At 65.8% G+C, this 27507-nt stretch overlaps 1 protein-coding gene across 2 annotated transcripts in view; it reads left to right on the top strand.

Moving 5' to 3' along the window:
• The first annotated feature begins 378 nt into the window (after positions 1-378).
• Positions 379-27507, top strand: part of GALNT10 (polypeptide N-acetylgalactosaminyltransferase 10) — a 41342-nt gene continuing 14213 nt past the window's right edge. The window contains exons 1-7 of one of the 2 annotated variants that reach the window (XM_037498513.2): positions 379-513; positions 16916-17018; positions 17480-17618; positions 18160-18326; positions 25335-25520; positions 26111-26294; positions 26544-26661. In XM_037498513.2, coding sequence (XP_037354410.1) covers positions 379-513; positions 16916-17018; positions 17480-17618; positions 18160-18326; positions 25335-25520; positions 26111-26294; positions 26544-26661 — 1032 coding nt within the window. Of the gene's footprint in view, positions 514-3583; positions 4179-16915; positions 17019-17479; positions 17619-18159; positions 18327-25334; positions 25521-26110; positions 26295-26543; positions 26662-27507 lie in introns of those variants that run through there. The other variant, XM_037498514.2, reaches the window with a different exon arrangement.

The following is a 27507-nucleotide window of genomic DNA, read 5'->3' as shown; positions in this document are numbered from 1 at the left end:
GGGGTCCCGCGGCGCCCGGGCGGGCCGGCCGGGGCGGGCGGGCGCGGGCCGGGCCGGGCCGGGCCGGGGCGGGGGGCGGGCGCGGGGCGGGGCGGGCGGGCGGAGCGCACCATCGCGGCGGCGGGGGCGCGCGGGCGCGGGCGCGGGCGCGGGCGGCGGGGGGGGTTGCGGGGCGCGCGCGGGGGCGCGGGCGGGCGCGGGGCGGGGCGCGCGGGCCGCGGGCGGGCGGGGCGCGGGCGGGCGCGGGGGGCGGGGCGCGGGCGGGGCGCGCAGGGTCCCCCCGCGGAGGCGGCGCGGTGGCGGCGCCCGCCCGGCCGGCGGAAGTGCCGGATCCGCGCGGGGCCGGCGGCGCGGGGCGCGGGCCGGGCGCGGGGGTCCATGCGGCGCAGGGAGAAGCGGCTGCTGCAGGCGGGGGCGCTGGCGCTGGCGGCCCTGCTGCTGCTGCCCCACGCGGGGCTCTGGGCGCCGCACCGCGACCGCCAGCCCGACGGCAGCCCGGGGGCGCCCGCGCAGGTGAGTCCCGGGGCGGCGGCCCGCGCGCCCCCGGCCCCGACCCCGCCGCCCCCCGCCCCCCGCCGCGCCCGGGCCCCGCGCGCCCCCCGGCCCCCCGCGGTCGCCCTTGCGGGCCGGACGGTTGGGCCCGGGCGGGGCGGCGCCGGCCGCGGGCAGGACCCCGGGCGCCTCGAGGTCCGCGCCCCGCGCGCTCCCTCCCCTGCGCCCCGAGGCGGGGTCGCGCTCAGCCCCTCCCGCGGGGGGCCTCCGCGCCCGGGTCCGGGGCGCTCCCGCTCGCCCCCCTTCTGTCGGGGTCGCTCTGCTCCCGTGTGTCCTGCTTTGATCTGCCCCCTTCTTGGGGCCTCCCCTGCTCCCCGCTTGCTTCCCAGCCCTCTCCCTTCCCCGGGGGCTCCCTGGAGGAGGCGAGGAGGGTCACTCCCCTGGAGCTTCAGGTGGGAAGGGGTGCGCTCCTGGTCCTTGAGGGCAGGCTCCCTTTGCCCTGGGAATCCAGAAGTGGGGACTTAGGCGGGGGCACCCCCAGATTTCCCAGGGGCTGTTTGTGCCCAGTGCCCTGGGCACCGGACGTCAGACGCCCTCCCTGCTCCCTCTGCGCCGCGGGCCCTTCCGAACCCCTGGGTCTGGTCAGGTGCCGGCAGTGATGCTTCTGCCTCCTCTGAACTCACCTGTGTGCGCGACCCCCGCGGGGACTGGCGGGCCACAGCACAAGTCCTGTGGGACGGCCCCTGCCCGCCACGCTGGCTGGACCCCCGGCCCCGGGGACGAGGTTTCATTTGTGCTTCGGGCGCAAACTTGGCTTCTGTTTGGCGGGACGAGGGAAGAGCCGGCCCTCCAGGCTGGCGGCGGCCTCTCGGCCCTGCCGGCTGTGCCATGCTGGCGGCTCAGGGCGGCCGGTGCAGATCCTGCTCTGGCCCGCGGTTGGACTCTCGCCCCTGAGTGGGCTCCAGAGGCGCTTTGCCGTGGTGGGGTCTCTGCTCTGCCCCCGCCTGCAGCGGCATCCGGTCAGGAGGGCCGGGTTCTGTCCTGCCGTCGTCGGCTGTGTGTCCTTGACCCGTCTCGTCTCCCTCTCTGAGCCTCCCTGTTCCATCTGTCAAGTGTGGCGATGGGGCCAGTCCCCCCTTCCATGGTACCCTGAGGGCCTCAAGGACGCCACAGTGGCCACGTCCCCTCCCCTGGGACAGGCATCGCCGGTTGAGGGGGCTCCAGACTGGACGCGGCCCGGCCCGGGGAGGAGGGGAGACAGCTGGCGCTCCACCGGGAGGAAGCCCTCATGTTCCCTTTGCTGGGGTGCCGGAGCCCCCCAGTCTTCCTTCTCTGCAGACCCAGACGCAGAGAGAAGGTCAAGGTTAACTGCCAGTTTGACCTGAGCTTTCCAAGTCGGTTCCTCACTCATGCAAGAGAGATTGGCTGGACTCGGGCCTCCTTTGGGGCCGGGGCGAGGGGTGGGCTGCAGCCGGCGATGGCCGGAGCCGCTCGTCAGAGCCCCCAGCTAGGCTCAGGGGGATGCCCGGCTCCTGCTCTCCTCCGCTCTGGATGGTGATGAAGAGCCGGGAGGAAGCGGTCAAGGGTGGGGGCCACAGCTGACCGCGCTTCCTGTGCAGGGGGCCTCTCTGCTTCCCGGGAGCGGCTCTTCTAGGTGTGGGGGCCCAGCACGCACCTGCTCCTCCTGGGCCGCGCCGCCAGATCCCCACACTGCCCCTTTTGTTCCGCTCTCCCGCAGATGCTCGGCCTGGGCCAGCCTTGCCTGCGCGTCGTCAGCTGGCCTCGAGGCCTCCCTCCCGCCCTAGCGCTGGGACTTGCGGGGAACACGGCCAGCGACGGCGGGGGGCCCGGGGGCCTGGGGGCCCTCTCCACAGCGCCGGCCAGTTCTGCGTGCAGGGCTGGCTCTCTCGTAATCGTTGAGAATGATCCAGAACACCCTGCGGGTCTCCCGGGCAGAGAGAGCTGTAGGGCTCTGGGGGGCGTTCGGGACGTCGTCAAATGGCGCGCGGAGGCCGGCCCGGAGCTGCCTCTCTGAGGGTCACTTCCGCGGGCCGAGGGGCCTCCCAGCGCGTCTCGCCGCCGGGGGAAGCTCCGGCCTCTCCTCCGCCGGCCGCGCGCAGTGGGCGCTGTCTGCCCCCGGCGTCCACGCCCGCCTCCTCCAAGGCTGCAACACCAAGCAGGGGATGCCGGCCCTGAGGCGGCTTCACTTCCGCTGGGGGAGTCTCTCCTCCGGCCCGTCTGCCCCGCGTCCCGGCCGCTGCGACACTTGCCTGGAAGCGCCCGCTGGGCCGTCCGGGGTCTGAGCCCTGCTTCTTGGCCCGGCGTGGAATGGGGGTTCGCGGGGCCCGCCGGCCTGAGTCTCCTCCTGGTGTCAAAGCTGAACTTGACTCCCAGCACAGCCAGAAGTCGGGGTTTTCCCTCTTTTTTGCCGTCTTTTCTTTCTCCCGGTCTCCTGGCAGCAGCACCTTCCCTGTCAGAAAGCTGAGCCGCGGGAGCTGTGGCCAGGAGGATCCTCTCCCGGGTGGGGGTGGCTGGGCCCCTACTCGCTGCTTGCCCAGCTGAAATCCGACGCCCGTGGGCGGGTCTGCGGTGGCTTTCGCGTCCTGCCCCCAGGCTCCCGGGAGCTGGCCAAGGCAGGCCTGACCACACGGGCCCGCGGGCTGCCCTTCCCTTGCCTGGCGCTGGGCGGCCACAGGGGTTTGCCAGGCGATGGAGGGTGTCAGCACAGGGGCGGCCTCCTGAACGGGCTGGCGCACCCCCTGGTCTCGTGGGCGCAGAGGCCGAGGCCCAGGAGAGGACGGACATCTGTGCTCAAGGGGCGGACGCAGAGCGGAGCCGTCTCGAGTGGCCGCTCCGTTTCAGCACCACCGTTTCTTCCCGCCGCGCCTCACGACCTTTCTGGTCGCTCCCGAGCCAAGGCTACGTCGCTCCCCGCTCAGAGGCCCGTTCACTGAGAGGAGCACCCGGCTTCTATGGCGCAGATCCGTATTTGTACATTTTCTGACACGTGAGGCGGCAGCGGGACCAGCAGGGCGCTGGGAGCGGGCTGCGTGTCGCGTGCCCTGGCAAGCTCGTGGCGAGCGCCTGGAGCCCTGGCGCGGGTGGCCGTGACTGCACTGGCCGGGCCTGAAATGAGGGCAGGACGTGTTCGCTCCTGTCACGGCACTGGGCTTCGGGGACGGCGTGATCTGGAGGCTCAGCTGCTGGCCTGAGCCCCCATCGGAGGTGAAAGAGCAGCTCTCGGACCTCCTGTCCCCCGGCCCGCCCTGCGCGGGAGGGGCCGTGTTCTCGCCAGCACCTGTGCAGGAGGGGACTTGCCTGCAAGTCCTGGGCTCTCCAAGGCGTGAGCAGCCCCCTTTGGTTCTGATGCGCTCTCTGGACTGTTCAGTCACGGGGCTGAGCGGTGCTGGTCAGTGGACCCACCAGGAGCCAGGCAGACGCGGCCCTCCACATTGCCGGAAGAGCCAGTCCCCAGAGAAAAATCTGGGTGCTCTTGTGGGGAGGAGAGGAACTGGAACTGCGGGAGAGGCCACCAGTTCCACTCGAGTCCCAGGAAGCTGCTCCTGGCACAGAAGCCCCGGTCTGCAGGCCAAAGCCTCCATGCCACCCTCGGCTCAGGTGCAGAGCATAGCCCAGAGGCCCTGGGGCTCCCGGTCTCCCCAGGTCCAGAGAGTCCAGTGATGCAGGTGAGCCCTGATTTGATCCTACTTGTGAGCTCTGCCAGCCGCCACCCCACGAGGAGCAGAGTCTGAGAGCCCCCCACAGACACTCAGTCACACACCCAGACACACACCAAGTCCGCCATCGAGGGCTCCTCTCACGATGGAAGAGAACTTGGGGCTCGGCAGCCAGGCTGGCCCCCAGCCTCGCGCTGGAGGGCGACGTGCTCTGGAAGCCGAGCAGCCGCGCTGGCCGGGCCGAGGGTATGGGGGGGTGTGTGTGTCTCACCCTCATGTCTCTCTTCTCTGCACTCTGGAGGTGCCTGCTCCCCGCCCTCCGCGGAGTCCAGAGAGCGGGCAGGAGCCTCCCGTCCCCTATCCCCTTCCCTGGGGTTCTGAGGGAGGGCCCCTCAGCACCGGGCAGACAAACCCTGTTAAGTTCTCCTGCTGGGGACGGCGGGTGGGCAGCCCAGGGCTCTGGGTGCTGGTGCTGGTTCTGGTTCCCACCCCGCTCGCTGGGCTGTGTTGGAGGCCGTGGGTCTCTGAGCCAGGACCGAGGCTGGACCAAGGACCTGGGGCCGCTCTCCCCCCCACCAGCTGCCAACCGGTATCTGAGCAGAGGGGGTGCCATGAGCTCTCTGGACGGTCGTGTGTCCCTGAAGGGGGGTTCCACCCCACCCCTGCCGAAGCCCCAGGGCCAAGCCCCCACGCCTCCTCTGCAGAGCCTGGGGGCCTGCACTGTGGCCGAGGCCAGACGGCGTACAATGCAGACCCTGGGCCTGGTGAAGGCCTCGGGCGCCCTCTCTCTGCCACACCCCTAGTCGTCAGCACCCCTGAGCCAACCACTCCCCAGAGTCCCAGGCCACTCTCCCCGGGGTGCCTGGGGACCCGCCTTTGAACTTAGGTTCCTGGGAAGTGTGTTTATCTGCAGTTCTGAGCCGCCAGCCAGAGCCCCGGGGGAGCTGGGAGGGCCTGTGGGCAGAGCCCCAGGGGAGCTGCAGAGTGCCTGTTGGCAGAGACGTTGGGTCTGCCAGCGGCTTGTGGCCGGATCCGAGATCCGGTGGGCGATGCTCTCTGCAAGGCAGGGCTTGGGGCTTGCACTTCCTCCAGGGTGGGGCCTCGGCCTCCCTTGGGCCTGGGCCAGGAGCCTCCTGGGAGGGGACGCAGCAGTGGCCCTCAGGCCCTCCGGAGCTGAGACCTGGACCAGAGTCCAGCCCAGCCCTGCCCGGGTTCCTCTGGGTCCTGCCCCTGGGCTCCAGCCCCTGCTCAGGAGGGCCCAGGACCACCACAGCCAGGTCGCCGTGACGATGAACTAGCTCAGGTTAAAGCAGAAAGCTGAGGTTCGGAGAGCGCAGACCGTGAGGCTCGGGAGGGCGGCCGCGAGGATCCGGCCCAGCTGAGAGTGCCCCTCTGGCCAGCCCTCCCTGGGGAGGCTATTGGGAGGCCCACAGCGGGGCTAGTGTGGCCGGGAAGCTCTTCACTGCTGCAGGCCGCAGGCAGCAGCGCCAGGGCAGGTTCCAGCGGGGCCCAGGGCCGGGGGGTTCCCCCTAACCAGGGCTGTGTCGTGCATCCCAGGGCGGGGGCTCCCGGGACGACAGGTCGGGACGTCTGGGGAGAGCGTGTGAGAATCACGCCTGTTGCTAAGAAGTGTCGTGCGCCCCCTGGAAACAGTCACTTCCGCGTGCTTCCTGCTGAGTATTGATCGGCCCGAGCCCGATTGGTGAGAGAGAGAGAGAGAGAGAGAGAGAGAGAGAGAGAGAGAGTGTGTATATGTGGTGGGGCAGGCGCCAGGTGCTGAGCCACCCCAGCCTGCGTGGAGAGCTGGCGATCCCGCCGCGGGCTGGGCTCCGCGTTTGGGTGCTGGTTATTTTATGGCTAATAAACCTTAATGACTGTCTCCTTCAGAGAACTCCTTTTATTGTTTAACTGGGCCTTCGCGTTGCTGTTGTCTTACACCTGGCCTGTGTGCTTGGAAGGAGGTTGCAGGCTGCTGCCCGCCCCCCGTCCCGCCTGGGCTTGGCCACTTTCCGTGAACAGTTCAACTCCCGGCGCACGGGGACACGGCGCGGCGGCGAAATTCCCACTTCCGGCTTCTGGGCAACCATCGAGGTGCGGCCGCTGGGCCGGGGGCTCTGTCCGCTGGCCACAGCCCGGTCACACGCTGCCCCTCCCCACCGGCCGGCCTGGGAGCCCAGTTGCAGAGGAGGAAACTGAGGCTCGGGAGTGTCCTCAAGAAACGGGGCCAGAGCCGGTGCGTGGGGTGGGAGGCCCGAGGCGCTATCCAGGCTGCTGCACACAGGGGCCGGCTGCAGGGTGGGTGCGGAGCTCGGCCCGGGGGACGCCCTGCTGTGTGCCGGGCGCTTGGCCCCTGGCGAGGCCTGTCCTGGCGCGTCTGTGGGGTGAAATGGCTGTAGGCGTGCGCACAGCCCGGGGAGCACAGCCCGGGGTGGAATGCGGGGGGAGAGGCTTTCCCAGGAGGAAAGGTGTACAGGTGCCACATTCCCCGGGGGGAGAGGCCGTTCTGGACCCCTCCGACAGGGGAGACCCCGGGTCTGCGAGCTGAGGCCCTTGGCTCCAGGCCCCTTCAGGAATCTTCCCTCGGGGGTGCTGGGTGGCCCTGGGGCGTGGTGTACCCCCTGCCGCTGGCCCTGCTCTGCAGCTCATCTCACCAAGTGAGCATCCAGGGAGCTTGTGCTCTGACTGTGCCCCCTCCCCTGCCGAGAGAAAAATCAGGGGCCCAACCACAGTCGCACCAGCCACGAGTCCTGCTGCCACTCTTGGCCGCCCCTTCCTTGCTCACCGAGGCCAGCAATGCTGCCAGCCGGGGGAGCCGGCTAGTCTTCAGCTGGGGACGCAGCTCCTCCTGCCGCCCTCCCTGGCAGGCATCAGGGCCGCCCCCGCTGGACTGCCTTCCCCGCCAGGCGCCCTGCCGGATGCTCCCCAGGTGCTCCCTGCCTAGGCCCCAGAGGGGCTGCCCTTCACCTCCTTGCAGCAGGAGAGCCGCCAAGACCTGCCGGGACCCTGGGGCACGTTGGGAGGCTGCCAGGCCAGAGCATTCGAGGGATGTTTGACTCACTTAACCCGACTCGCAGGCTCCTGCGCTCTTCTGTGGCCTCAGGGACTCCCCCACTCCAAGCTCCCACCTCCCCTCTCCCGAGCTTTCTGCCCCACCCCCCATGACGTGTGTGTCCCTGCAGTGTCTCCGGCCTCTCCTGGGACATGGCGAAGGTCTTCTGCGCAGGGGAGTGTCGCCTGGGCCGGCTCCACTCTGCACAGAAGGCAGCAAAAGTGGACAGGATGAGGGGTGTGTGCATCCCTGGGGGCTCTGGCTTGCCTGCTGCCTGCTGTCCGGGCTCTGGGGGGGTCTGTGGCGGCTTCCAGCATCAAGCACTCGGTCCTTCTGGGGCGAAAATGTAAGAACATTCTCGCTAAGTGGATAAAGACTATAAATAGTCTCGTGTCCGTGAAGGTCGGCTCTCGTCGCTAACTGAGTGCATAGGAAGGGCTTTCGGATTCTGGACTCAAGGCTGAGGGGCTGGTGATCCACGGCTGCTCACCACCTTTCTCCAGCCGCTGCCACAGGGGCCTTTGCACGCTCAGCCGTGCCGCTGGCTCCCCAGCTCAGGGCTCCTGGGAGCCACCCCCCCCCGCCCCCGCCTCTCTGCACCCCCGCCCCGGCCCTCCGCTCACCCTGGCCTTGAACACTCTCCGCGGGTGAGGTTCTCACGGCGGGGGTGCTGGTCCAGTGCCCAGGTGCACACACGTGTGCCAACATGGGCGCCCACAGACACACGCCAGCCACAGGCAGACGCTGGCTGCCCCTGCCCTCTGCCAGCTCCGGCGTGGGGGCCCAGCCTTGGGGGCTTTCTGGGCCTTCCTGCTCCACCCCCACCCATTGGAGCTGTTTGCTTTAAAGCGTTAGTTTGTGATGCCCGCGAGGATGGCGCAGGCGGCTGACTGTCCCCCTCACCGCCTCATCCGTGGCTGGCACCATGCCTGGCCTGGACGTCGCCCATCCGTGGGGAAATGAACAGACATTTGGGTGGACCCCACACCAAAAAAAACAAAACCAATTAGCCTTAAAGGCCTTTACAGCAACAGCCGGCGGGACCCGCCTGGGAAGCCTGACCCGCCCCGGCTCTGTTGGTGTCCAGGGTCCTGGCCCGATGTCCCTATTCTCAGGAAACACGCGCAGGCTGAGGGGTGAGGGCTTGTCACAGCTTCAACTTTGTCTCGTGTTTGGGGAAGCCCATTACAGGTGGGTGGGGAGCCGAGCACGGAACAGCCATGAGGAAAATGGTCACAGCAGCACCAAGGGGAGGCTGCCTCTGTCCCCGCCCAGCCGTCACCCGCCACCCGCCCACCCGTATCTAAAACTACCTGCTGGTACCATGTGTAGACGGTGCATTTTCTCTGTAGTTTGAGATTATTTCACTATAAAATTTTTGTGTAATTTACTGGAATAAATGAACAGGGAGGGGTCAGGACCCCCAGTGTGAAGGCGGAGGGCAGGAGATGGCTCCTGAGGAGGCGCCAGGGGCTGAGCAGCGGGCAGTGGCGGGAGGAGCGGCTGGGTGAGCTGGTGCCTCCCGCCGGCTGGTGCTCACGGGGCGGTGCGGACGCTGGGGGGCCTGACCTGCTGGGGCGCCTCCCCTGCCAGAACCCCACTATCCTGGGGTCAGCTTCATGCTGGACTCGCCTGGGGCCCTAGGTCTGGTTCCAGATGGGGCGTGACAGGTCACCCCAGCACGTGGCTGCCGCAGCAGACACATGACCCCTCGTCGGTGCGGGTCCAGAATCTGCTGTCCTGAGGGGCCCGTGACTGGGCAGAGGCCGCCCGGCCCCCGCTTCCGGCCACTGCACGGAGGTGAGCTCAGGCTTGGCCCGTGAGGGCCTCTGCGTTAATGGCTTTTGTTGCTTGTTTTTAAGTAACGGTGCTTTCGTGCACTTCTGTTGAAGGACAAGACGTTGCACATTATAAGTGTGCGACGCGGACTTCACAATCCGAACCATCGACGTTTCTCTTGTCCTGGCTTGCCCAGACGCCGCCCCTCTGGGCCCGCCCATCGCGCAGGCTGCCCGCACCCTGCTCCCTGGAGTCCAGGTCCTGCAGACGCCCCCCGCAGGGCTCCCACGTGCTCCCTTTGGGTGTGCATGCTGCCGCGGGTGCTGCGAGGCGGCTTGGCCCTCGCCGGGCTCCTGCCGTTCTCCTGTCCTTACTAGGGTCTTGGGGGCACGCGAGCAAAGGTGATTAAAGTCAGCTCTCGAAAGGCCCTGAAGTGAGCCTCACGAGGTCATGTGAGGGCGGCAGGCGGTGGGATGGGGCAGCGACAGGGTGGGGGCATCTGGGGGACCAGATGGCAGGGCAGCGCGGCCTGTGGCCCCCACTGGAGGCAGGAGGCCCACGAGGGCATTGGCCACAGCAGCGCCAGGAAGGGGTCGATGCGTGACCAGGCTAGACGCTGCCTCCAATGACAGGACAGCGGCCCTCCTGGGAGCGGGGCTCGCTCCAGCCCATCCCTGGCCCCCGCCTTCCGCATCCATCTGTGTTCTGCAGACTTCAGTGCCCTCAGCTGCGCCGGAGACGCGAGAAACTCAGCTCGTCCCGCCTGTAATTTGTTGCTAATCCTGATGGATGAGGTGTGCCTGGGAGGCTGGAGCTTGGCCACGCTGCCGCCCGCCCGCTCAGCAGCTCAGCACGTCGCTCTTCGCCTTCCTGCCGTCTGGGCCACCGCCCACCGGCTCTCCTGCCCAGGCGACCTCCAGGTCGAGCTAATCCGGACCCCACCCTTCCACCGCAAGGTCCCAGGCCGAGGGCTCAGCCCATGTGGCGAGGATTCCAGCCCAGGCCACCTGCTGTGCTTCTGCGAGCCGGCGTGGAGCTGCGCCCACGACCCGCCTTGGGCTGCTGAGGTTTGCTGCAGCGGCTCTCGAGCTCAGAAGCGTCCACTCCCGCGCGGCCTGGGGCGCTGAGCAGGCGCTCCTGTCCCCTGGAGCTGGGGCGTGCCCCCGTCTTACCAACCCGGAAGCTCCCCAGACCTCCTGACCAGGAGCTTTTATAGACCATAGTCTGCACCCCTGCCCAAAGGTCGCGGCCACGTGGGCGCCCCGCCCCAGGCTGCCGTGCTGGCACCAGCTCAGGTGTGCTGGGGCACTCCTGATGATTGACGTCACGCTGTCCCTGGATGTTCCGGGGCCCGGGGGCTTGTGCCAGGGGCCTGGGGCAGAGACCGAGGCCCTTCTCATCAGCTCATGGCCCCACCATGGCCCCCACCGCGCCCCCTGCCTCGGGCTTCGCCTTCCACCTCCTTTCTGTTCTCACCTCGTTGAGTTTCCTGCCGTCTCCTTGCTGCTTCTGCGTACGCTTCTCTTTTCGCTGTCTCCTCTCTTCTAGCTCGCTCAGGACCCCGCTGTCGATCCGTATCTTTGCCCTGCTTCCAGCCGGAGGGGCTGGTGAACCCCAGCACAGTCACCCCCTTGTCCGGCTTCTGTGCTCTTGTTCATGTGGGTTCAGTTACTGCTTGTAAGTCCGTTCACCAGGCTGCTGCCGTCCCCGTCTTTTGCTGGACGGAGCCACGCTCCTGCCCGAAGCGTGTCCTCGCCGGCTTCTGTCGGTGGGTCTCTCCACGGCAAGCTCTCAGGTCTGCTTGAGAGGCTCTCCAGTCGCCTGTTCCGGCCCGGGCACCTGCAGCCTGACCAGTGCTTATCCTCAGGCCTCCATCATGTTCTGCCGCCCGCCGGCTCCCGTTACAGCTGCCGGGAAGTCAGGGGTCACGTAACGATTATTCCTTTAAGTTAAAGCTGTATTTCCTCTGGCTACTTTTAAGATTTTATCTCTTTTTTGATGTTCTGCAGTTGCACTGTGATATAGGCTTTTTAAAAGCGACTTTATCCAGGCGTGATTGTCATGCAGTAACCTCATGTTCACGCAGCGTCGCTGGTGGGTTCCCGCGTGTGCACTTACCCGTGACCGCCCCACGTCGAGATAACGAACACATCCACCGCCCCCAAAGTCTCCTTGTATTCGTAACCTCTCCCCCCATACCCCTGGCCTCCCCCATTCCCCAGGTAACCGTGATCTGCTTTCTCTCACTGTAGCTGAGTTTGTATTTTCTAGAACTTTCTGTAAATGGAGTCACATGGTATGTACTGTTTTTTAATCTGGCTTCTTTCACTGAGTATGATTATGAGATTCATCTTTGCTGTAACACGTACCAACAGTTTTTTTTTTTTTTAAGATTTATTTTTATTTATTTATTCATTTATTTATTTATACAAGCACTGGGTACAGTCAGAAGCGCGGGAGGGTGAGAGAATTCACCAGAGCCAGAGCGGGGAGCAGAGCAGGCAGAAGGACCGAAGGACACTGCTGAGGGGAGCAGCGGGCGGCAGGAGAGGTCTGCGCGCCATGCGGGACCCTCCTCCGGTGGCCGGGGAGCAGCCGGGGATCGAACCGGCGCTGCAGAGGCTGCGGGCAGCTTCGCAACCCAGCGCTCAACTGCTGCGCCACCGGGGAGGCCCAGTTTGTTCCTTTTTTATTGGCCTGTAGTATTCCTTGCTGTAACGAAACCATTGTCTGTTTGTCCACTTACCTGTTATTGGGTTTCTGGGTTGTTTCCACTTTGGGGCTAGTCCAGAGTTGCTATGAACATTCGTGTACAGCTCGTTGTTTGGACATATGCTTGTGTTTCTCCTGGGCAGTACCTGGGGTGGAGTGGCTGGCTTGTGTGTTTGATGTACGTTTACCTTTATGCTGTGGTTTTGCCGTTTGCGACACTCAGCAGCAGTGGATGGGACTTTCAGTTTCTCTACGTCCTTGGCAACACTTAGTGTGATCAAGCTTTTAAATTTTAGCCATTCTAACGGGGGCGTGGCATTACCACGCGTGGTTGGATTTGTGTTTGATTCTGTGATGCCTGACGATGTCGACATCTTTCTCATGCTAATCGGTTCTGCAGACCACTTGTTCCCCTGTATCTGTTCAGATCCTTGGCCCAGTCTTTAAAAGTTTGGTTGTTTGGGTTCTAATTATTGAATTTCGAGAGTTCCTTACATTCTGGACGCAAGCCCTTAATTAGACGTGTGCTGTCCATGGCCCGGGCCCCCTGCTGCTCACCCCGCCCTGCAGCTCCTGCCTGGCTGTGAGCCGGGTTTCCTGTGGGGCGCCTGGGCTGCGAGGGCTGTGGCTGAGCCCCCGGAGCTCCCTTGAGGTGCCACCCATGGGTGCGCCACCCGCGCGGAGGGAGGAGAGCGAGGCTGCAGCCACCTCCTGTGTCCCGTCCGCCCTCCCTCCGCTCACCCTCGGGGCCCGGGTGTCTGTAGTCGCGACTGCTGATCCTGAGAGCACTTGTGCTCTGCTGCTGTCTTGCAGATGCCCGCGAGTGCCCGGCTCACAGTGGGGAGTCGCGCCAGCTTCCTTTCCTGCTTTCCTTCCCATTCCCAAGCTCGTTTGTCTTGGGAAACAGAAATTTACATACAGACATGGGCGTGAAGTCGGTTTTAAAAACACTCGAGAAGGTGGAGGCGAGGACGGGCTGTTCCCGGGGGTGGACGGTGAGGGCCGGGTTCTCGTTGAGAGTCCGACCTTGGACAACTCGCTCGGCCCTTCAGAGCCCCAGTTTCCTCATCTGTCCAGGCCGTAAGCCCCGACCTCTGCTTCCCGGGGGGCTGTGATGAGAATGAGGCTTTTCTAAGGGACGTGGGACCCAGGAGGGCTGCCCTGGCTCTGGGGGGCCTGTTCCCGGGCTTCTCGGCCGGGTAGTCGGTGCTCCCCATAGCCCCAGGGGTGGGGCCGAGCAGCCTTGCCGGCCGCCCTGTCACAGGGAGGCGTGGGAATTGCAGGTGAAGGGTCCCTGCCCGGCCCCTGTGCTCAAGAAGCTCAGCCGAGAGCTGGTGGCTGGTCCCTGCGTCCCTGCGGGAGGTGGGCTCTGGTGGCTCTGGTCTCGGTCAGGCCCTCGACCTTGCAGCCCTCGCCCAGGGGCATGGGCGGTGCAGGGGCGAGGCCGGGCTCTGCAGGGGCACCGCTGCCCGCTGCCTCTGGCCTTCTGGAAGGCGGAGCTGTGTGAGGCGTGGGCTGGGGCCTGCTCCCCTCTGCGGCTCTGCCAGCCCTAGGAACCCCGAGACCCAGAGACCAGGCTCCCACGTGGCCCTCACTGGGGCCGCGGGGTAAGGAGCTTGGGCAAAGCGTCCTCCTGGGCAGCGGAGGCAGCTCTGGGAGCTGTGAGCAGGCCAGACTCCCTCCTCGTAGGGGCCGAGAGCCCTCTGAGCTGGACCCTACGAGCTGGGCCCCCCTTTCAGAGCTGGGTCAGCCCTTAGGCAGTCGCGGGCGAGGCAGGCTGGGCGCCCAGCGGAGGCCCCGCGGGTCTGCCTGGGCTTGACCGTGCAGGGCTGACAGGGGTTGGGACCAGAGCGGGCGGCCGGCCGGTAGGAGTCTAGGCTTTACCCCGGCGGGTGGACACCGTTAGCTCTCCCTGCCGTGGCCCCGGCCCTTCTGCTCCGGGCGGGGAAGCGGGTCTGCAAGTGTCCCAGGCAGGAGCGGCGCTGGGTCCTTCTCCCGTCTGTAGTACGCAGCTTGGCACGAAGGCGTGTTTACTCCTTGCCAGACGCTGTGCTAAGCACTTTGCAGAGTGACTCACTCAGCCCGCACAGCCGAGCGTGTGAGGCAGACACTCCCCTTCATTCGTGCAGGAGGCCAGGCGTGAGCACGTGGGGCCAGGCCCGGGGAGGCTGCCTTCAGAATCGGGCCACACAGGCCCGGCCAGCGCCTGGGCCTGGGCCCCCAGCTCAGAGGCCCCAGCTCAGAGGCCCCAGCTCAGAGGCCCCAGCTCAGAGGCCCCAGCTCAGAGGCCCCAGCTCGGAGGCCCCAGCTCAGAGGCCCCAGCTCAGAGGCCCCAGCTCGGAGGCCCCAGCTCAGAGGCCCCAGCTCGGAGGCCCCAGCTCAGAGGCCCCAGCTCGGAGGCCCCAGCTCAGAGGACCCCAGATCAGAGGCCCCAGCTTGGAGGGCCCAGCTCGGGGGGCCCTCCCTACCCCCCTTTTCCTGCTGTGCTCTCCAGGACCTCGTTGGGCAGCCCTTATCCTCCTGTTTTGGGTTCATTCCTCTGTTTCCTGGGGACCAGGGCTTTGGGGGTTTGAGGATGTGACCCAGTGTTCCCCCGCCTGCCACCTCGGAGTCTGTGTTCAGTGATGCCGCCAGGCCGCTCCACCCCACCCACCACGCTTTATTTATTTATTTTTTTAAGATTTATTTATTTATTTATTCATTCATTCATTTATTTTATTTATACAAGCACTGGGTACAGTCAGAAGCGGGAGGGTGAGAGGATTCACCAGAGCCAGAGCGGGGAGCAGAGCAGCCAGAAGGACCGAAGTACACTGCTGGGGGGAGCAGCGGGCGGCAGGAGAGGTCTGCGCGCCATGTGGGACCCTCGCCGGCGGCCGGGGATTGAACCGGTGCTACAGAGGCTGCGGGCAGCTTCACAGCCCAGCGCTCAACCGCTGCGCCATCAGGGGAGGCCCTTGAAAGCATTTTTTTAATCATTAGTTAGTATCCACATTAATATACAGGTTGGATTAATCTATTTCAGGCAGAAGTTTGTCTCCAGAAAGTAAAATGGCTTGAGTGTGCCTCCTCCCCCTGCACCTTACCAGGGTTAGGGCCTCTTCGCAAAGCTCGCTGCTGGGGCCACAGGGAGGACTGTGGGGGACACCAGGAGACCCAGACTGGCCTTACCACAAACCATGTCAACCATCTCCTTTCCATCTCAGTTGCACCGAGCGAGAGCGGCCGTCACTGTGGAGCGGGTGGGCCTCTCCTGCGGCCAGGCACACGCCTCCCGCCGCTCCGGGTGCCCCGACCTGGGCTTCTGGCTCCCTGGCGTGACGGCAGCTCGCCGCCCTCCCCGGAGAGGAGAGACTGCTGAATGGGAGACTGGACCGCTGGCTCCAGACCCCTGCCCGCCCTGCCCGCCCTGCCCACCTGCCTCCCCCTGCCCCTGCCCCGGGCAGGAGGCCCCCCAGGGCACTTCCTTGGGCACCTCGAGGACTCAAGCGGTGGGGGGAGCGCGCCTCCTGCACCCCACCTCCCCACACAGCGTGCTGAGTTCAGGCCCGTTAGCCGGGTGCTCGGTCACTGGCCTTGCGGGAGGAGGTGTCGCGGGGCTGAGCAGCTGCTCGGGAGGGTGGCAGGAGGCCCCGCAGCTTACAGGACACCTCAGGGCATGGACAGGCTGCCTCCAGACCAGGTCTGTGGCTCCCTGCAGAGGCCCGTGTCCTCGCCCGCTGCCCCCGGGGGGTGGGTGTGCCTGTTGCACATATGTGCGTGTGTGGCCTGGGGTGGCCGTTGGAGAAGAGAGGAAGAGCTCCCTCGAGCCCCAGAGCACCCGTGTCCTGACCACACTCTGCCATGCCTCTCCGCCCCGGCCAGGGGTCTGACGGAGAAGCTCCGGGGAGACACATCGAGATTACCCAGGAATCAGTCACGCGCAGCGGGTCTTCTCTGCAGGCAACTGTTCGGTTTTATTTCCTTTTTATTTTCCTCCCTGAGATCAACCCTTCCCTGGGATCAACCCTTCTAAGAGCTCGACCCCAGCTAGACCTGTGTGATTTAGTGGTAAACCTAAGATGGCTTCCAGAACCTTCTGTGGAACTTGAGCCATTCAGGGCAACTGAGAGGCCAGGAGGCCTCTGGATGGTCTCCGACTAGCTCCAGGTGGGGCCTGAGCGCCCACTTACGATGTCCGCTGCGTCGTGGGAGACCCAGCTCGTTGGCGGGACGCGGAGATTTGTTGTCTCGAGTAACAAGGAGCCAGTGGAAGGGTGGCTGTGGGGTTAGTTAACTCAGCAGCTGAGCCACCTTCCCTGAAATCCGTCTTCCTGCCGCACCACACTCGGTGGCCCAAGCCGGCTGCTGCAGCCCCGGATGCGTCGCGCAGACGCAGGAGCCTGCAGGGTGCACGGCGGGCAGACTCGCTGCTCTGCTAGGAAGGAGAAGGGGTTGGGGTGAGGAAGGAGCGTGGGGTGGGGGAGCTCCATCCCAGTGCCAGTCCTTGCTCAGACACCTTCTCGTCTGCCCCAGACGTGGCTTCCACATCCAGGCGTCGGGACCACCCCCCACCCCGCACTGCTCTCGGCTCGCCTTGCCTGGCTCCGTGTCCTGCTCTCCGTGTGGAGCCGCTCGCTGGGCAGCCGAGCAGGCCACGCGCTGTCCTCTCATTCCACTGCACACCTGGGCTGAGGCCGGCCCGCGTCTGGCATACGTGCCGCTGTCTCTCGAGCAGAGCGTGCCAAGCGCAGGGGGAAACCGAGCCTTCTCCTCTCCCCTGCCCCGTCTTTGAGAACAATCTTTTCGTTTTCCGCAAATTGGCAGCCGGGCCCGCAGGCTTGTTCAGACTGCGGTTGCTGCCCTGGCCAGGCCCCAACATGACCCTTCGCGGGGGTCTGTTCATTCCCCAGGGGCTCTCTTTGGGGTGGCCCCCCGGCCCCTGTGGCACAGTGCAGCAACCCTGATCCTGGGGGTCCGGGTGCGCCTGCTCTGGCTGGCAGTCTCCTCCCCCAGGCCTGGGAGGGGCCACTCTCAGGGGCCTTGGCTGCCCGCCCTGGGCCCGCCGGCGTCGCCCAGATTCACAGCCACCCTGGAGGCAAGACAGGGGGCACCGGCACTTGGCTGGCACAGGTGGGCAGGGAGGTCGCTGTGAGCCTGAGCCCCCGGCTGTGTCTCTGCCACAAGACGATCCCCTTCTCTTCACCGCTTTTGTCTGTCTCTCCAGGGCTCACACAGTCAGCAGAAGAGGGTTTTCACCTTGGGGCATGGACAGAAGCTGAGGGACTGGCATGACAAGGAAGCCATCCAGAGGGACGCTCAGCGCGTGGGTACGGAGAAGGGGCAGCACGGCGGCGTGCTCGTGCGCATGTGAGCGAGCGTGCGGGCAGGCATGTGCATGTGCGGATGTGTGTGCACGCGTGTGTGTCCTCTCACACGTGGCCCAGCGAGACAGCAGAGGGTAGGCCGCTGCGAGGACATGGCCCGGCCCAGGTGGTCAGCTCTGTCTAGGGCCTGGCCGCGGTGGCACTGCAGGACCCACTACAGAGCTGGTGTGGGCTGCCCAAAGAGTGGGAGCTGGTGCTGTGTCCCCCGAGGCCCGAGGGTCTCGTATCCTCTGCAGCCTGCGGGGCTGCTGTGGGGACGGGGTCTGCAGGGGCAGGCATGGGGGGCTGTGCTGGCCCCCCACAACCCCCACATCACTGTCCCGAGCATGGGGTTTATCTCTGTGGCTTCATGGTGGTTTCCACCCCAGACACACCCAGCCACCGCCCTGACTCTGCCCCGCCAGGACACGGAGAGCAGGGGCGGCCTTACCCAATGACCGACGCCGACCGCGTGGACCAGGCCTACCGTGAGAACGGATTCAACATCCATGTCAGCGACAAGATCTCCCTGAACCGCTCGCTCCCCGACATCCGGCACCCGAAGTGAGTGCGCCTCTGCCCTGGGGCCGCTGGCTGGGAGGAGGGAAGCAGGCTCTGAGCTGCAGGGCAGGGCCCGGGGCTGGTGCTCAGCCTGCAAGATCACACTCGCACCTCACACACCCACTTCCTACTCGTGGGCCTGACCCGGGGCTGCTGTGTCTGTGACCAGCGTCCCCAGCCGCTTGGGAGACGGTGTCGTGAGCGTCGTGAGGGGCATAGAGCAGGTGGGGCCTCAGCCTCCTGGCAGAGCAGGGCCTCTGGAAGCTGGCGGGCTGGTCACTGAGGCTGTGGGGACCAGGCCTTCGAGCCTCAGCTCCCGACCCAGCAGGTCCAGCCTGAGATGGGCCGTGGGTCCTGCCCAGCAGGCGGGTCAGGGCCCCTGCCCTTCATGCACACGCCATGCCCTACACCTGCCTGGATGGGTGCAGGGTGCAGTGAGGGACCCCGCCACACGGCCCGAGGGCTGGAGAGGACTGGCAGGTGGGCGGCCGGCCGGCCAGGCTCTGGGCAGTGAGGACTGACCCTTGTCCCTGTCCCCCTCCAGCTGCAACAGCAAGCGCTACCTGGCGTCGCTCCCCAACACCAGCATCATCATCCCCTTCCACAACGAGGGCTGGTCCTCCCTGCTCCGCACCGTGCACAGCGTGCTCAACCGCTCGCCCCCCGAGCTGGTCGCCGAGATCGTGCTGGTGGACGACTTCAGCGACCGAGGTAGGATCCGCCGGCCGCCCCTCCGTGCCCGCCCACCCCTCTGCGCCTGCCGCAGCCTGGGGCCTCTGCCCTCAGCACCCCCAACCCCCTCCGGAGGCCCGAGACAGGGTGTGTGGCCTGGGCCTGCCCATGCACGCCCCGAGCCCTCACAGCAGCCCCGGGCGGGCGCTGCCTCCACCCAGCCTGTGTCAGCAGACACCGAAAAGCACAAGTGCAGGAGACGTGACGAACAAGGGCTCAAGCGTGTGCTGCACGACTAGAGTCAGGGCCAGGCAGCCGCTGGAGGCTGTGGCCCAGGCGGGGGCCAGGAGGGAGGCCTCCTCCAGTGAAGACACGGAGCCCCTCCGCCGGGCAGGTGGGGACCACGAGTGTTTTGACGTGGGGCCTCCTGGCAGAGGCAGGAAAGGGGGGTGGAGGGGGACCCGCACCCCACCCCACAGACATGGGGCGAGGCTCAGAGCCACCTGGGGCGCACCCTTGGCCATGTGGCTCCTGCAGGGCTGGGGACTATGGTTGCTCAGGCCGTCTTGACCCCAGGCCCGGGGCCGGCCAGACAGAACTGGAGCCAAAAACGAAGTCAGGGAAGGGGTCGCTCTCCGGCCAGTGCTGCCAAGGGCTTCTCTGCCCCAGAGTGTTCTCAGGGTGGGAGCCGGACCCAGGCCCCTCCTGTGCGCCCCCCTGCAGGGGTGCCTCAGAGCAGTGAGGGGGTCTGCGTGCCCTCCAGGCCATGGGGCCTGCCCTGGCCCTGCGACGCTGCGCTCCTGAGTGCGTGAGGTGGGTGTGAGTGCGCACGCGTGTGTTGGGGCAGGCCCCGTGTGCACACTCACGTCACATGCCCATCCTGAACGCGGGCTCCCCTCATCAGAGGCCCCCCGCCTTTGACATCTCTCACCTTGTGGAACCCCTCATTTCTTTCCTGGCTCTGACCCCAAGCGAACGATCCCACATAAGTGCTCGCGGGCGTCGGGCATGAGCGCCCCTGCAGAGCGTGCATCGCCGCCTCCTCTGTCCGCCTCCATCCTCCGCTCGGAGGCCAGCCAGGGGCTTGACTCGTGGGGAGGCAGGGCCAGAGCTGGCCTCTGTGCTCCCTGAGCACCCAGTCCCCAGGCTTGGCGCCTCCCCAGAGCTGGGTCTGTGCCCAAGGGTGCTGGGAGCCACTGGCAGGGTGTGTGCCCGCTCTGCAGCCCGCTCCTGGCGGCGCCTCAGTGTCCCAGCCGCAGCCCTGGTCCTGCCACTCGCTCGCTCTTGATCTGTCTGCTTCGTGCCGCCCCCAGCCCGCCACCTTGCGCAGACGCCCCAGCCTCCGCCAGGTGCCGGCGGCCGGGTGCAGTCGTCGGACGGAGCCCAGCACGGCGAGCTCGGGGATCCCTGCGGCAGGCGGTGGTGGTGGTATGGGCACCACCCATGCTGGTTTATGGGAGGGGCGTCGGGTCAGCATGCAGCTGAGGAGGGACAGGTCCAGCCACTGTTCAGGGGGTTTGGCGAACTGTGAGCCCCCAAATAAGATACAGGGGCTCCCCTTCCACCCAGTGTGGCCGCCGGGCCAGACCCAGCTGTAGCCCTAAGGGGCTGGGGCAGCCGGGCCCGCCAAGCACTGGGGTGACGCCCTCCGAGTCTCACACCGGAAGTGGGGCGCGATGGGCTCTGCCCGGGCTGCACCTTCTCCCTCTCCCTGCTTCTGTCCCCTGCTCCCCTCCGCCCCGCCCCTCGGCCGGTGGGCCGGAGTGAAAGGCTGCAGTGGGAAGGAGAAACGGGCACTCGCTCAATGACCCATTGATTTCTGTTTTCTGTGCTGCAGCCAGGGCAGCCTCTGCTCCTGGGGTGGAAGCCCAGACTGCGGGCCTCGGGCCCGGCAAGGACAACGACACGCGCCCTCTGTCTGTCTGTCTGCCGCTCTCTCCTCTGTCTCTCTCTCCAACTCTTTCTGTGCCAGCCACGCTGGCCTCCTCTGTGCTCTGGGGCCGCGTGGTCAGGGCACAGTGAGTGAGTGGATGTGTGCGCGAGGCGGGCGGGGGATCCACCTGCGCCGCAGGACAGGTGTGGCGTGGAGGACACCGTGGGTCCATGGTCGGTTTCAGAGCCGTCGGATGTCTGAGGCAGGGGCTGCCCCGGGGCTGGGGCCCTCTGGGCTCGCAGGTGCCTCCAGAGGTCAGCTTGGGCAGCGGGCGCAGAGAAGAAGCCTCCCGCCCTGTTGGAGGCAGGCGGCTGGGTCCCCCGGCATCACTGGACAGGGACAGGCTGGATCAGGGCTGCCTGGGGGCTGGGGAGGTGGGAACCCGCAGGCTCAGGGCCTCTCCTGGCGCTCTCTGCTGGTTCCTGAGACGCTGCTAACTAGGAGGAGCGCCACTGCTTAAGCCTGCGGGAGCCGCGGCCTCTCCAGCCGCTCAGGGGACCCTGGGCCACGGGGGCTGGGACTGCGAGGCCGTCCAGAGCCAGGGACCGTCTTCCTGGCTCCCAGCACCACCTCGTCCCTCCTCGCCTCAACTGGGGACCAGGAGTGTTTGCACGCGTGCACCCCATCTGTGCCCAAGGCCACTGCCCAGGAGATTGCTCCCCCGTTACCAGACACAGCCAGCCTGGACCGTCATGCCCCCACCTTGAATGTCCGCTCTGCCCAGGGTCCCCAGTGACAAAGGCCACGTGGACACCCCAGCACACAGGAACATGAGCATCTCAAAGAGGGCAGGTGCCATGCGTGACCTGCAACGCGCGCGTCTGTCCTCCGGGTGCCAAAAGGCGAGGTCAGGGCGACGCTTCCGAAGCCCTGGTGAGCTGGGGGGTGGGGGGAGGGCTGGGGCGGAAGCCAGGACCCCTCTTCTGTGGTCAGCACAGAGCCCCAGAACCCCACCCGGGCGCCCACCTCCCACATGGCTGCCACATTCTTCGGCTGCATTCTCTGGCCAAACAACCGTTGTTCTTGTTTCAAGAAGAAATTCCTGGCTGCCTCGGGAGAACGCTTTACGCGGCCTGTCCTGTCCCGAATGGAGCTTCTCCAAGGGTGGGCTCTGCTGGGGGCTCTGCTGAGGAGGGGCTCCCTGCACTGTGGGGGAGCTGGGGGTGCAGGCGGCTTCACAGAGTGCATCCCCGGAGAGGACGTGAGAATCCCAGAGGCCTTGGTTCCCTGTTCCTGCTGCTCCGCCGCTCCTGGCCCCCACATTCAGACAGCTTTGGGGTCCTGGGCAAATAGGCTGCGTCCCCCCAGGAAGGCACTTATCTCAGGGTGAAGGCTGGGCTGCCTGTGAACTTGAGGCCATGGCGCAATTGGTGACAGTGCTCCCCTGCTCCCCTCCGTTTGGGGATGGGGCGTGGGCGGGGCCAGGTGAGGAGTTCAGTGGGGGAGGAAGCTGTAGGAAGGGCAGCATCCTGGCCTGCCCCCCACCAGGAGAGCCGCCACCCCCTCCTCCCTGCACCTGGGGGTGGGGGGTGCGGAGGGCTCATTCCAGCAGGTGGCCGGGGTCTTTCTGGTGGTGCTCCCTGAGGCTGAGCCAGGAGCCTCTTACTCCTGTGAATCATCCTGGCCCTACCCCCACCCCACCCCCCCACCCCCATGCTGGCCACCGCCCCCCCCACCCCCCTGTATCCGCTCCCCTTGCTTCTCCCCAGGCCTCCCAATCCTCCCCCCCCCCCCCAAGGCAAGAGACCCTGGTCCAACCCCAGGGCCCCCGGGGATGTCCTCGGCCCAGTGTGCCTCAAACTAGGGTCCAGCTAGGGTCCAGTAGCTGCAAGAATTAGCCAGGAATTTTTTAATCTCCCTTTTCATTTTGATTTTTAACCTTTTAAAACATTACTTTAGCCACTGGAAAGACACCCCTTGCCGTGGAAAACCCACAGCTGGCTGTGTTTACGAGCCTTTTTCTCCCTCAAGGGGACTGTTTGCGCTTAAATTTGAGGACGCTGGCTCAGCCCGGCCGGAGGCGCTGGCCGGGGGCGGGTGTGAGGGCGGCGCTGGCAGAGGTGCGGGCAGCACGCGTGCGGGCGGGGCGGGGGCACAGCTGCAGACCCGCGCATGAGCACGTGGGAGTCTGGGCTGTGGGTGCGAGCACAGGTGGCTTTTATTGTCTCCTTTTTTCTGATCCATTAAACCCCTTTGGTCTCGGGGCTCTCCAGCCGGCACGTCGCCGCCTCTGCTCTCGGCCATAAAGTCCTGGCTTTGAAGAGTTTACGATCCTTTCCGGGGTCTGCGTAGAGCCCCTCAGACCTGCCCGTTTGGCTTTCAAAATAATGTTTGAAAGTGGATTGAGCTGCCAATACGGAGGAGACGGGAAATTCCCATAAAATCTGCGGCTCTGCGTCCCCTGATGGCGTCCCCGAGCTCACGCCCCGGGGGCCCCAGGGCGTTCGTGAGTTTCCGTCCTGCCCTCAGTAGCCTGGCCAGGGAGCCAGTGGCCCCTCTGCTCCCGTGGGGGCGCCGGCATCCATGGGCCCCCTCCCCTGAGCTGGGGTGGTGCTGCAGAATTCAGGGCTCAGGAGGGGCGGCCCTGTGTGTGCGGCACTTCACTTCATGTGGCATGGACGGCGCTGAGCGGGGCAGCCAGGACCCCCCAACATCCTGTAATCTCTGCATGTCGGACAGAAGCTCTGGTGAGGTGTTGGTGCCTCTGCCCAGCAGCCCATGTTTCTGAAAAGGCCATTTTTCTTCCTAAATGAGACCCCTGGACATGAGAAGGGCTACTTTGGACAGGCTGGCCTCTATGATGTAGAAGAAATGGAATTCGAAGTGTTCTGGCCAGGACTGTCCTTGGTCCTTGGGGCTTCCTTGCTGGCCAGGCAGCAGCTCCTGGCCTGAGGCCCACAGCGGTAGCAGCATGGCTGGCAGGGTTGGCACCTGACTGCGCGGGCCTGCCGAGGACTCTGCCGCTGCCCTTTTCCCTCCTAGCCCTAAAAAAGGTGCACATGAGGAACTCTGGGTACCCGGCTCCTTCTCGCCCGCCAGCCTTGACAGCCCCACCTGCGGCCTGGCTTCCCCCCGGGCCGCCTTGCCCAGATGTGACACCATGTTGACGTAGAAAGCACTCGGAAGGGTGAGCTGGGGGCACATACAGCTGGGATTAGGGACTCCCAGGGGGTGAGAAGTGGGGGCTGGAAGGGGAGATGCATGGGGCTGGGGGCCTAGATGCTGCCTCCCCGCCCGCTGGCCTGCCCGGGTGCCCGCCCCTTGACTGGCACTAAAGGCAGGTCAGAGATACCGAAGGCTCCAAAATTCTCATTTCTTTTGCCCAAATCAACAGTTAACCTGCCCGGCCCGCGGTGTGTCAGCACCCGTGGGTGCCGGGCATCAGGCTGCGTAGGCGTGAGGGCATCCCCCAGGCCTGCCACCTCCTGGTTTTCTTAAGAGGCCTCACAGCTCTGCCGTCAGGCTTCACGGCGTCCGCGTGCACCTGAAGCAGTGCTCTGTGTGCCGTACGAGGCAGAGGTTGGGTGATGTTTTTCGTGCAGTGAATGCTTTTCCCTCGGTGTCCCAGACCTGAGAGCAGCGGCCACCCTGGCCTCCGGGGCCAGTCCTGCCGGCCGCGCCCTGCGCTGTCCGCGGGCTCACCCTGTCCGGGTCACGGGCACTTGAGAGCAAGCTGTGTGATCCGCGAGAGTCCTCCAGTTTGTTATTCCTTCTTGAGATTGTCTGGATCATTCTAGTCCTTGGCATTTCCATAGAAATGTTAGACCCACAAAGTCCACTGCGCATTTATTGGGATTGGAGGGAGTCTATAGATCTGTCTGGAAAGAAATGCTTCTTCACAATGTGGAGCCTTTCCATTTCCAGATGCGATTTATCTCTCCATTTATTTGGAGCGTTGCATATAAGACAGTGTTACAAAAGCCATTTTTATTGTAGGGTCTGATTTGCTGAGCCAGTTTCTAGAAATACAGTTGATTTTATTTTAAAATTAACAGTATTGCTGAGGTATAACATGCGAACCATGAAAAGCACCCACTGAGGATCTGCAATTCAGTGAGTTTTTAAGTCTGTACAGGGGTGAGGGTGTCCGCCATAATCCAGCTTTAGGATATTTCCATCGCCTCCCAAATGCCCCTGGTGTGCCTCTCTGCTGTCCACCCCCGGGTGCCAACACAACCCCAGGCCAACACCTGTCTCTAGCTTGGCTTTCCAGAAAGTTCCTACAAACAGCCTCAGGCGGGAGCTGGTCTCCAGGAGATTCTCTGCCCCGGCACCCCCTTGGTGAGACGCGTTCCTGCCCAGCCCGACAGGGCCACTGCTCTCTGCCTGTCCACCGTCGGCTGCTGGGCGTTTGGATGGTGTCCTCTTGGAGGCCGTTAGCAATGTCGCTCGGAGCTCGTGCCCAGGTTTCTGGGTGGACACCCTCTCTGGGCCGTGTGGTGACCGCTTAACTGTTGGGGGCGCCGGGCTGTTCTCCAAAGCGGTGCCCACGTGGCCTCCCCACGGCGGGGGCAGGGGGGCTCCGTGTCTCCACTGGCCTAGCGACCCCCGCCGTCGGTTCTGCCGCGGCCGTCCTGGGCGGGACGCGTGCTCTCGCGGCTGGCGTGTGCTCCGCTGACGGCGCCTGCTGTGCTCCCGGCCGCCGGCCGCCTGTGCACCTTCCCTGGGCAACGTCTGTGCACGCCCTGCCCAGTCTTCTGCCGAGATAAAAGCCACATGACGTAAAATCAACCTCGTTAGATTGTGACCCGGCAGCAGTTGGTAGTGGGGACGCTGGGTGGCCGCCCCTCGTCCAGCCCCGGGGCTTTTGTCACGCCAGAGGCAGCCCCGTGCCCGCCGCTCCTGCTTCTCCTGCCCCGGCCACGTGGCTGCAGACCTTTCCCTGTCTATGGATTTGCTGTCCTGGCGTCCTGTGCGGCGTGCCCCGTTTCTTTGGGGGCTTCTGGGTTCCCTTTGCAGCGTCGTGTCGTTCACAATCAAGGCCGCCTGCCTTGCTCTTCCCCGTCTCTGCGGCTCTCCTCCCTCCGCACAGCGCTGGCCGGCTCCTGCAGCAGCGCTGAGCTGAGCGGACGCCTACAGCGGCGCCATCCTGCCCCTCCCCTGTCCCCTCACAGAGCACCTCAAGAAGCCCCTGGAAGACTACATGGCCCTCTTCCCCAGCGTGAGGATTCTCCGGACCAAGAAGCGGGAGGGGCTGATAAGGACCCGGATGCTGGGGGCCTCGGTCGCCACGGGGGAGGTCATCACCTTCCTGGACTCCCACTGTGAAGCCAATGTCAACTGGCTGCCCCCCCTGCTTGGTAAGGGCTGCCCTCGGCTGGGAGATGCGCTGCGAGCAGCTCCCCCTCCCCCGCTGCTGACCCCAGATGGGCCGCCCCAAGGTAGACCGGGCCACCACCCGCCAGCCAGGAACCCAAGGCTTGGGCATCAGCAGCCTCGCGCCAGGTCTACTGCTGTCAGCTGGCAAAACCAGCCCAGCCCCAGTGCATGCCCGTGGGGGACCTCAGCCCCCACAGTCCTCTCGCACAGCACTGGGTCAGCCCGGCCCACCGGGGGCCAAGGTCCTGCACGGCGGTGAGCGCTCAGGAAGGGGGGCCCTTCTCAGACCTTCCCTGCAGAAGTGCACAGGCATCGTTCAGAGCCTGGGGAGAGCCTCCCCGAGACCTGGCGGCATCCTGTCCTGGAGGGCAGAGTCCTTCCCGGCCACAGGGGAACAGGGGCTGCAGCCCTGGTCCTGTATCCCCGGTGGGCCTGGGCTGGGCCTGGGGTGTCCCTGGGCTGGGCTTGGGGTGTCCCTGGGCTGGGCCTGGGGTGGGTTTGGGATGGCCTGGGGTGTCCCCAGGGAGCACGCAGCTCCTGCCTCCCGCCCCTCACACACCTGGACCCGCAGACCGCATCTCCCGGAACCGAAAGACCATCGTGTGCCCCATGATTGATGTCATTGACCACGACGACTTCCGGTACGAGACGCAGGCGGGGGACGCCATGCGGGGGGCCTTTGACTGGGAGATGTACTACAAGCGGATCCCCGTCCCCCCAGAGCTGCAGAAGGCTGATCCCAGCGACCCCTTTGAGTAAGTGCCAACAGCCCAGCCGCCCCCCGGGCCCGTGTCCAGGCAGGAGCTGGGCAGATGCCCCCCCACCCCCAGGCATTCTCCCTGGAACACGGCTCTGGCCCGTATAGCGTCTCTGAGCCTGTAAGAGAGAGAAGCCGGCCTGGGCCTCCTGGCTGGGCCCCAAACTGCTTGGCCTGGCGGTGTCCGCCCACCCTGGACAGCGGGGCCGTGGCCGGCCTGCCCACCCCAACCCCCTCTTCCTGGCAGGTCTCCCGTGATGGCCGGCGGCCTGTTCTCCGTGGACCGGAAGTGGTTCTGGGAGCTGGGCGGGTACGACCCGGGCCTGGAGATCTGGGGCGGGGAGCAGTACGAGCTCTCCTTCAAGGTAAGCCCTGCTCTGGGCCTGCTCTGGCCGCCTGGTGGCCCCTCCCTCCTCCCCGGGCAGGGTCTGGGGCTCCGGGGCCCTCAGTGCGCACAGAGCAGTGGGCTGCCCCCAGCAGCCTGGGGCTGGGCTCACGTCCACCCCCTTCAGCTGCTGGCGTCGATGGTCTCGGGGGCTGGGGGGGTCACACAAAACACACAGGCCGTGGCATCGCCACCCAGGAGGCTCCCTGGGCTGGCCGCCTGAGTGCCCTGGCACCCCTCCCAGGCGCCCCTCCTGCGCCCGCTTGATTGTGCTCACCGCTAGCCCAGGCGCCGTGGGGGCTGCGGATGGTGGCCAGGAGGAGGTGGTGGTCACTGGTTAGCCACCCTCGTCGGTGGGATGCCATGAAGCCAGAGGCAGGTCCATCTTTGGGACTGTTCGGCTTGTCCTGGGCCCCCCTGCTGGGCCAGGCCTCCCCGATCCCTGGCTAAGGCAGCTCCCCGTCCCCCAGGGGACCCGCATCTTCCCTTGGCCCAGCCCTGAGCCCCAGTGGGACAGCGACTGGCATCGGGAACATCACTCACCGGCTGAGACTCAGTGCAGCCGGCAGGCCTGGGCCTTCCGTACTGCGCCTCCCGCCAGCGCGTGACCAGACCGGGACCCATGACACTTTAGTCCTCACGGGGTGTGGAGAGGGTCAGGGCAGGCTTGTGGCATGGGGTTCAGCGAGCGTGGGTGGAGCAGCTTCAAACTGGGGGTGCAGTGAGGCGATGATTGTCGTTGACCAAGGAAATAACCGCCCCGAATTCTGCAGAAACAGTGTTTGGGTTTGAAGCGCTCATGTCCGGAGTGCTGAGTTGTGTCTCA

Source organism: Talpa occidentalis, unplaced genomic scaffold (assembly GCF_014898055.3).
Source record: "Talpa occidentalis isolate TD23 unplaced genomic scaffold, MPIMG_talOcc4v2.1 talOcc4.9, whole genome shotgun sequence".
In the NCBI taxonomy this organism is placed as follows: Eukaryota; Metazoa; Chordata; class Mammalia; order Eulipotyphla; family Talpidae; genus Talpa; species Talpa occidentalis.
The sequence above is the reverse complement of the archived record's forward strand: the minus strand, read 5'-3'. Positions and strand labels throughout refer to the sequence as shown.